The sequence below is a fragment of the Prionailurus viverrinus genome, chromosome D1 (genome assembly GCF_022837055.1).
Source record: "Prionailurus viverrinus isolate Anna chromosome D1, UM_Priviv_1.0, whole genome shotgun sequence".
In the NCBI taxonomy this organism is placed as follows: domain Eukaryota; kingdom Metazoa; phylum Chordata; class Mammalia; order Carnivora; family Felidae; genus Prionailurus; species Prionailurus viverrinus.
Window position 1 is genome coordinate 14733935 of NC_062570.1, and position 9743 is coordinate 14743677.

A 9743-nucleotide genomic window follows, 5' to 3' on the forward strand; every position below is an offset into this window, starting at 1 on the left:
TAATTACTGTGAAAAAACATGGTTTCCAACCCGTGAACTTCCCCGTGTTTGATATCGTAGGTGGCCCTTAACTATCGCTTGCCTAGAATCTTTCCAATGAAAAGGACTTGTTTCTACTTTCAGCATAGCAAACCAGGGAAGCTAGAGAGGTTGAATTCTAATTCTCAAGTATGTTTCACAAATGAGAAAACAGAAGCCTGGTGAGGTTAAGGAAATTGCCCTAACTTCACACAGCCAAAACATGACCCTTGGGAACAGAGGCTAGCAAAGTGAGGTGCAAGAGGTAAATCCAAAGTTTTTGAAATAAAATATTAGCTCGTGTATTTTCCTTATCTCATGATAATTTTTTTGTCAATCTGTGACAGTATATTAGTCAAGAAGGCTTGTTATACTTTGTAAGTACTCAGAATGCAGGCTACATGTTCAAAAAATACACGTATTAAAATAGGTTACATGCATAAACTTTTAGCCACTGGCTTATCCTGAGAGGTCCAGCTCAGGCCCAGGAAGGAAGGCAGACTATGTCTCTGAGGGCTTGTGGGAGGGGGATACTGGACTGAGACAGGGCTTCATTAGCTGGAGGGCCCCATGGGTCCCCCTCCAGACACAGCCCTGTGTTGGCTTCTAGTCCACTTCGGTGGATCTAACTGAACAGCAGAGCCCTGCCCCTGCCCTGCTGTCAGCAGGCCTCTGGATGCTTCCTCCTTCTGCTCCAACAAGCATTACCAGTATCACCCTCTCCGCCCCATCAACCCATCTCCTGCCGGTGTCTCCAGTTCTACCACTCCCTTCCTACTCACTTTGGCCTGACAAGTCCCAAGCTCAGACCCCAACCCTATCTACCCCAAAGGGCAGTTGAGCAAGATTAAATTTATGCCCAGTGGCACTGTCTGAGCTTTGCCCTCTAGTTTATTAGCTGCATCTGGTAAAGCAAATGCAGGAATTATGGACTTGACCTCAAAAATCCACTTTAAGCCCCATGGCTGGAGGGCTTTATTTTGTTCAGTTCTGTGGTATGCCTGGGCCAAAGGAAGCACTCAAACATCTACTGAAGGAATGAATGAAATGTCATCTCCAATCCCCAAATTGGCTACCCCGGGGTAAAAATTTTCCTCAGGAAATTGAATTCTACCAGCATAGTATCAAACAAGGACAGAGTGAATTCGGAGGCCAATCCTGTTGGAAAGCCATCATTTTAATGAGAACTTCTCCTGTGCTGACTCCCTCCCCTCAGAAGACTCTTTTCCTGTTGAAAACCAGTATTTTCTATTCCCGAACCAACTCCCAAACTCCAGATATTGCTGTCTTCCATCTGCAGAGTTCCAACCCTAGCAAAAGCATTATGTGGAGGGAGGGTAAAGACTCGACAGGAAAAAAAGCGATGATGACATGCCCCATGGTTCATTTCTGGGTTTCTTCCCAGGCCAATTCAAAACCTCCAAAATATGGTCCGACAGGCTTGCACTTCTGTGACAAACTGTTCATAGACTGTGCCCACATCTCTGACTCAGACCGGGTGTCCCCACCCCCAACATGGGCAAGGCCTGGTGGGGAGGACACCCCCAGCCTTTCCCAATACTAATAAACAGCCCCTTGGTCTGAGCAGCACTGGAGGCGGGCTCGGGAACCATCCACTACTACCGCTGTGGGACCAGGCCTGTCTCATAGCCCTCTGTCTTCATGTCATTGAGCCCTAGCTCCTCGTTTTGGTCAAATGTGCGCTTATAATGCTCCACCTTCATCTCAGGATCATCTTCAGGTGCATACACATTCTGCAAGGTCAAGGACAGACAATCAGTGCCTGTGCCACCCAGCTATCTGCCCCCTCACCCCACCAGGTGGCTTCCAACTCCCGCCTTCCCAAAAACTTAATGAGTTTTTTTATTTTAAAGGCCTCCAATTCCCCATAGCTAGTCTCAACTAGCGAGCAGCAACAGAACCCAACAGAGTCCCAAGAATGGGACCCTCCAGCCCTAGACAGAATTAGGTAACAGTCTGTCTAAAAAACTTTCTATCTGCACCTTCTTATGAAGAGTATAGCAACAGTCTTAATCATAGAGAGACCTTAAACAGTTCTGCCTGACCAACAAAAACTGCTCAATAAATGTTAAAGTTATTATAAATCACCAGAATATCTCTCCAGTCAATTTAAAGCCTCTCCGGTGTCCTATTTCAGCTTCTGGACAAGGCACCATTTCTCCTCACTCCACAATTAGATTTGCAAAATGACAACTCCATTGCTAGGGACAAGAGCTAAACTAGAGAAAGAAGGAGCCTAGGAGTAGCCTTTTTTCCCCCCCCCTCTTGACACACACAGTCTCTCCTGCCTGCCCTCACTTCCTTAGGTCTCAAATTCTAATATATAAGAGGTTCCTTGATAAAGAGCAGTTCATTTAGAATCACGTCTCCAGCTTCTGGAGAAATAATACATATTCAAGGAAGGTCAGAAAATAGTTCTCTGTTAACTATCAGGGAAGGTCGACCGTACCTGCAAGTAGCTGTTTCCTGCTGGATCATTCATAATAAAGTGGGCCTTCACGTTACCCTCAAGGATCTAAACGAAAGAGAATACAGCACATAAATTTTACATCCCTCCTAGTAGGAAGGGGCTGGTCTACCAGACAAGAACCAACCCAATTTACGTGGCAGAATCTCCAAAAGTTTTAGAAACTGCTGAAATGAGGTACCTCTCAAAGTGGAGCAGAGAAGACCTAAAATAAAGGCTGTATGAAAGTTACTTAAGAAGCAATGTGACATCCTGGATCTCATCTCCCATTCCACATAGGCCCCTTCTCCCTCCACCCCATCAGAAAACTACAGGATTCACACTATGGCCTAGGGGGCGCCAGCCTAGTTGAAGGATGGAGGGACAGGAAGCAGAGACCGGGAGGTTAAGAACGTGTTGTTATTAGAAACAGACATACATACCCAGCCCTATTCCCACACTCAGCTCTCAGAACACTGCCAGCCAAGTAGTCCTCCTCAGGCCAGGAAATGGAATACCCACTGATGGGGTGAGAAGCCCAAGAGGGAAAACCTCATGACACTGGCACTGGGGTTTTAGAGCTCAACAAAGGGCTAAGCTAACTCCCCCTACAAGGAGCCCGACGTGAGTGACATTCACCTCCACGCTGGTGTTTCAGCCCTCTGCTTTTAAGTTGACAAGGACTATCAGCTACCCGAGCAAAGCCCCAACCTTTGAAAGACAGAAAGTTAAATGGAAAAAAAAAAAAAAAAAACAACTTAAAAGGAAATGGAAACTATGCAAGGAAAATAAAACATCAAAAAAATACAAACCAACATCAACATTCTCATGAGAAAAAAAACACTACATCCTTAAAACAACAGGATGCTACTTGGAAAAGGGAGGAGGGAGAGTATTCCAAAACCCGAAGGAAAAAAAAAAAAAAAAAACCTCTTGGAAAAGTAGTATAAATGAAAAACATGAAAAACCCAACTGCAGCTACTAAAGCGCTCCAACAAAACAAGGGAGAAAACCAAGAAAGAAGAGGACACGGCCTATCGGAAACCAGGAGAATCCCCAACAAGTTGGTTAGGTGTTTAGAAGGTGGCAGGACAGGGTATGTGGCCTCTTGCCCACTGGCACCCCAGGACCACACGCACCGAAGGGCCAGAATCAACTCACCTGGTCTAACTTCTGGCTGAACTCCCGCAGTTTCTCCATCTGGCCAGGATTGGAACTGTCACCCAGTGTGAAGGGGTTCTTGGTCACCTGCAATAATCGGCATCCAAACTGCTAGAATACTAGGTTTGACCATTAAGCTCGTGGGGAATGGCAGGACGGGGCCCAGTCGGGGAAGCCTAGGTCTCCACACCACCATCCTGACCTAGACGGCCACTGCTAAGAATACAGAAATTAACCTGCCAAGATGACAACTGGCAATATGAAACACAAACTATAAAATGTCCTGACGGCACAAACTCTCGTTCCAGTTTGAAAAAGAAATGCAAAGTATAATTTATAAAGACAAAATGCCTGACGACTGAGAATCAGGTAAGTGAAATGACTCAAGAGAATAAATATATGGGCTAAATCAACACACGTGCCTATACATGTTGGGGAGTTTCAGGTTCTGGAAGGACCCTCCTCCCCACATTTTACAGTGAAATGAGTGACTTACCCAAAACTACAAAATGCCTACGTTGTTCCAGAGGTAAGCCTAAGAGTTTCCATTCAGAATTTCCCGTCAACTTATCTTCACAACCCAAACTAATATTTAAGTCTCTCAAAATCAGCTTTAAGGCAAAGAAACCCCCAGTTAAGAGCTCCAAAAACCAGGGAGTGTGAAGCCTTCTAGCCCCCTCCTTACAGCCACACTGCTGAAGCGGCCTTGCGCTATACTCAGGCAACTCACCAGTTCCCGGATGTCTTTCAGTAGCCCCTCCAGTGTGGTGAACTTGCCCCCAAGGACGGCCATTCCCAGTTCAAATTCCAGCTCTGGGATTTCCACACTACACGTCTCAGACTGGGAGATGAGAGTCAAATTAGGCTTGAGAACAGAAGCTTCTTAGAAAAAGCTAACCAGAGTCCTCCTGCCAAATTAATACTGCCAGTGACAGTCTGGGGAAAAACCTGCCCCATTCTCTCCGACTCTCCAGTTAAAGCCAGGCTCATGCCTCTCCGTGTAAACCACAGAAATGGAACCACCCTAATAAAGCGACATTCTGAGTCATGGCTCCAAGTTGCCAAGTATCCTGTCATTAAAGACCAGAGACAAGAGCCCTCACAGACACTGGAGGCATAAAGCTGCCAAGTCATCAGAGAGAGTTTATGGGTCACCTTCTGAATCTGTACTGCCTAGCATGGATTAACTCTACTCAGGGATCCTGAAACCCAGGGAAGTTAGGTGGTACCACACGATCCCAGGATGTAATTTTAAAAAGGCAATTTCCCCTAGATAGAAACAGCTATGCGAGGCAGACAGACACTTTTCCAAGCAGGATGTTACCTTGAGCACGTCTCTCGTCAAATCTGAGGGATGTGTGATGTGGAAGGTGATCCTGGTGCCCAAGGGTTCTACTGCACCTCCAGATTTCACCTGCACAGACAACAGTGGTCAGGAACAGCAGCAGAGAAGATGGGATCCTCCCCTAGGGCCTGGGAGACCTCAGAAGGGGGGTGGGGGGGGTTGACCTCCAATCAGGCCCACTAACAGCTACCAAGGACAGAGCCTTGTAAACTAGCAGGGGTGGCAGTCACCCAAACCGAAGCCACCAAGAGCTGGCCGGGAGCCTGCCAAAACTTACCCCAAATTGCCACCAAACTCTGAATTTGCCTTTGAAAAAAAACTGACTCTTCAGGTTGAAAGGGACTTTCAACCACATGTAACATGTGGATGCACCTTATAATATTCTGGGTTCAGAATTTAAATAGCTTTAAAAACAGTAAGAATTTAACCAGCTTTCACTTGGGTACACTCAGGGAAAGGTAATGTACAACCCTCCAAGGCAGCCAGTTCTATTTTCAGAAAGAGCTAGAAAGTTTTTTATTATTGAGTCAAAATCTGTTTCCCTGCACTTCCAATCCTTTAAGAGGTGGATCAAAAAAAGGGTCTCTCAAAAAAAAAAAAAAAAAAAAAAAAAGAGCGAGCACACCTCTCTCTTCCATATAAGCAATCTTTAATGTCTTTAATGAGTTATAGTCTAACTTTTTTTTCTTAATTCCCAGTTCCTTCAAGGACTCCTCACCCTGCCTTAAATCCAAGAGAAAGACCCAGCTTCCTCCCACTTCATCCCAAAGCAGATTTAGGACAGATCAAAGTTAAACAGGGGTTACCTCATTGGTCCGATGGCCACAGCTGTCACAATTGGTAGCCATGATGATAACCTCCTTAAAGTGGGGGATTTCTGGAAGACGGGAGTTAAGGAAGTCTGCTTCCAGGATAGCAAGAGCACCTTCTGGGGAAGAACAAATCCAAACCTTCAACACAGTTGCTAGTCCTAGGACTGTAGGAAATAGGTCACAAGCAGTAGCCTAACTCAGTCAGTTCTACAGAAGAAGGTAACGTTGCAACCCACGGCAATCCTTGTTCACAAATAATTGAAGATAGGACTCAGGTCAAACACAGGACCCTAAAACCATGGCCTCATTCTTCATTCTCTCTTTGAACCCAAAAGCCACGGTGCACAGTCTCATCAAAGGCAACACCTTCCTCATCGCTTGGAATAAAACACATGCTTTCCCTGTAGGGAGGACTCCTCCCCAGCCTGCATACGCTCTTCGTGCCCGAGTTACAGGAGGAGCAGCCCAACTGCCTGACAAAAGATACGAACTAGTTTCATGTTGGTCTGAGCCGGAGCATTGCATTCTGGACAGTTTGTGTTGAACTGCAGCACCTGGAAGACAACATGGGGACGGAGGGTGAGCCCAGCTCCGGCTAAAACCACGCAGTAGGTGAACGAGCACGCAGTCGCCGCCCACGTTGGTGGTGAGGGACTGAGCAGCACCAGCCTCCGCCCACAGCCGTGCTCCCTCCTCCGCAGCAGCCCATGGCACTCACTTCGTTTCTGAGATCTTCCTCTTCTGGCTTCTCCTCTGGTGCCTCAGCCTAGCGCAGCAGAGATACAAATCACACGCTGGCGCATACACCCCAGATTCCCAACACCCTGCCTCTGAGTGAGAGAAAATATTCTGGCCTGTGTATGTCGGCTGGCCATATGCGTTTAACAGAGAAACCAGGAAGCAAAGCCCCAGTCCACGGAAGAACAGAGCTTAAGATAGGATCACAGTCACCAGCAACCTTTGTTGTACAGTTTATCCTAAGTCTTTTAAAAAAAAATTTTTTTTTTTTTGCATTTATTTATTTTTGAGAGACAGAGAGAGATAAGAACACAAGTGGGGAAGGGCAGGGAGAGAGGGAGACACAGAATCCAAAGCAGGCTCCAGGCTCTGAGCTGTCAGCACAGAGCCTGATGCGGGGCTCGAACTCATGAATTTGGAGATCATGACCTGAGCTGAAGTCGGACGCTTAACCGACTGAGCCACCCAGGCACCCCTAGTTTATCCTAAGTCCTGACATGAGCTAAGAGACGCACAGACATGCGGAGATAGGGTACGCAGGGCAGCAATGACAAAGGAAGATTCCACTGATTCCAAGCAATCCAGAGAGCAAGATAATGCCAGAGCATTCTGCCGGCTTCTTCCGTCTACTTACCTGGAGCCCCAGCATCTCTTCCTGTTGTACAGTCCGGTTATAGTGTGTGATCACCAGGGCATGATCTTTCTGGGGAGCATGTGGGTTTTCCACAAAGCTGTTTCCTGAGGGATCATCAATGATCTGATGGAGGGAGTCATTACAACAAGAAATTACATATGCTCTTCCACCTACCATCAGACCTCTCCGGCACCAGTGGAAAAATCCCAGTCTTAAGGGTCTCTCGTCCCCTAAATCTAGGGAACCCAGAGTTCCTCAGTACTCACCAGAGTGAAAGGAGAGGCCACTCGCTTTAGCTCTTTCAGTCTGACAATGAACTCATCAATTCTTTCAGCTACGGCTTCTTCGTTTGCCTGACATGAACAGATGGTAAAAAGCATTGACCCTGCTGATAGACCCCACTCCCTGTCAATCCCACACCACCTCCATCAGGAAGTCACCACCTGTCTTAGTATAAGTGGGAACAGAGAGACTCAGACTTCACAAGAAGATACAGCATGTAAGTTTGGTTGTGCCAAACAAGATCCAATTTCTCACTCATTCAACCATGTACAGAGCCCAGGCTCTCACGCCAGTTTAGAAATACAACAGTAAATAAACCAGAGTCCTCTCATGGGGCTCCTCAGCCAGTTAGGAAGACACATGACTAAATATGCAATTATATTACTTCCTTTACAATAAATATAAGGTACGGTGGAACGCTCAGGAAGTAGAGATGAACCCAAGGGGATTAGGAAAGGCTCTTCAGAGGTAGTATCATCCTACCTGTCTGAGATGAGGTCTGAATCTACACTGGGAAAAGGGAAGTAGAAAAGATAGTAGATGCAAAACAGACAACATCCCGACAGCTACAGCATCACCATGTGCTTCCCCCAAAAGTTCTCCAACATTTAATCAGAGACAGTTCAGCTACATGGGAAGCTGAACACTGTTTGGATACATAACTATACGTATGCACACATATATATATACATATATACGTATATACATATATACATATATATACATACATACATATGTACGTATATACATATATACAAGTATATATGTCGTTATTGCTTGAGTTGCTGCAATCAGAAAGCCCCAGCTTACCCTTCGTGTGGGCTGATCCTGCTCCAGGCCAGAGATAGCACGGCTGATCAACCCTTCAACGGTGGTCAGGGCTAGTGAATAAGAAAAAAAGACAAGAGAGTCTTGACTATGCTATCAAATGCCTGTATGACTCTGAGCAATTCACTTGAACTCTCTGGGCTTTGATTTCAACTGTAAGATGAGGAGGCCTGGAACAAGGTTCTATTCATTTGTAACAGTGACGCTAACATTCTGTAATATGCACATTACAGTCTATCACACTCTACTGTCTCAAGCTGTTTTATCTTAGCTTTCAGTTTATGTTGAACCAATGAAGACCACAGCAATACCACACCCAAACCCATATACTAGCCACCAGGCCCAGCACTAGGGTTCTTGCAAGAAAGCAAGATTGTAGCCAGGCATGAACAACAAACAGTCCAACCACCCTGATCTTATACCTACCTCCCTTCTGAGTGAAGGCAGGAATCTCAAAATCCAGCTCCGGGATGCTTGTGGTGGCAGAGTCCGTTTTCACCACTTCTCTGTTCATGTCCTGGGCAGAAAAATTTTCAGTCCAGAGAGGTCAACAGTACAGCTTCTCGGGAAATACCCAGCAGTTTCTTCCTCTGTCCATAGCAGGGGGTCCGGACGACTCCCACCAAATAGGCCATGCATGAGCCCAGCTGCCCAAATGCTGAGAGTACTATTCATAACAACTACTACTCACTTCATTCCCTCTGACAAAATAAAATGACAAAGCACTTTCACAAGCCTTATCTGACCCGAACATCTAACAGCCCCAACATCATTTTACAAAGGAGGAAACTCAGGCTTGGGCACCTAGAGGTATTCATTCGTGGCCGCGCCGCCTAGACCAGAGCTGTGACTCCAGTCCCCAAGCCCTCTCTTTGACACTAGGCTACCTGCTCTAGGCTCCTCTCACCTCCTGGGTCCTGACGGTCAAAGCGTAGCGCACTCCCTGATCCTGGATCCTGCCTGCCGAGTGGATCTCCGTGTTGTTCCAGCCACAGTGCTCACAGGAAAAGGAGCTTACGATTATTTCTCTGAAGAAGGGGACCTTGGTGAGCAGGAGGCGCGTCGTGCCCTGAGAAAGCAGAAAGCAGCTAGAAAGAACCAACGAAGCTCCAGTTCCCCGTCTACCGACCCGCGGGCGTGCCTCGCCTCCGGGTCTCCAACTGGGCCTACCTGGGTCGCCGACCCCACCGCCCTTCCCCGCTTCAGCTCAACCTCCCGCCGCCCGGGGCCGCGCCCCCGCCTCACGTTGCGGTAACAGTTCATGCACAGCGACTCGATCTCAGTGGGCTGCTGCTCCTCATCCTCGGCGCTGATGGGCCGGAACAAGTGCTCGGGGGCTGGAGCCTGGGCCGGGGCGGGTGAGGGGGCTGCAGTAGCCGCCGCGGCCCCAGGCTCCACAGCCCCACTAGCAGCCATCGCCACCACGCGCAGCTCACGCCCCCACTTCCGCCTTCCGCT

At 47.4% G+C, this 9743-nt stretch overlaps 1 protein-coding gene across 1 annotated transcript; it reads right to left on the bottom strand.

Annotated features, from left to right (window-relative positions):
* Positions 1-1174: 1174 nt before the first annotated feature.
* Positions 1175-9743, bottom strand: ZPR1 (ZPR1 zinc finger). The gene is made up of 14 exons (XM_047878063.1): positions 9531-9743; positions 9193-9354; positions 8712-8802; positions 8268-8338; positions 7442-7528; positions 7176-7298; positions 6522-6569; positions 6291-6357; positions 5798-5868; positions 4971-5060; positions 4377-4487; positions 3647-3733; positions 2489-2554; positions 1175-1772 (listed from the first exon to the last, which is right to left on the bottom strand). The coding sequence occupies exons 1-14, from the start codon at positions 9699-9701 to the stop codon at positions 1638-1640; spliced, it is 1380 nt and encodes a 459-aa protein (XP_047734019.1). The 5' UTR covers positions 9702-9743; the 3' UTR covers positions 1175-1637.

Coding starts and splice junctions, on each gene's coding strand:
- ZPR1 (XM_047878063.1), bottom strand. CDS start 9,701: ATGGCTGCTAGTGGGGCTGTGGAGCCTGGGGCCGCGGCGGCTACTGCA. Junction 8,339..8,711: donor TGCCTTCACTCAGAAGGGAG/GTAGGTATAAGA, acceptor CTTATTCACTAG/CCCTGACCACCGTTGAAGGG. Junction 1,773..2,488: donor CAGGAAACAGCTACTTGCAG/GTACGGTCGACC, acceptor TTGACCTTGCAG/AATGTGTATGCACCTGAAGA.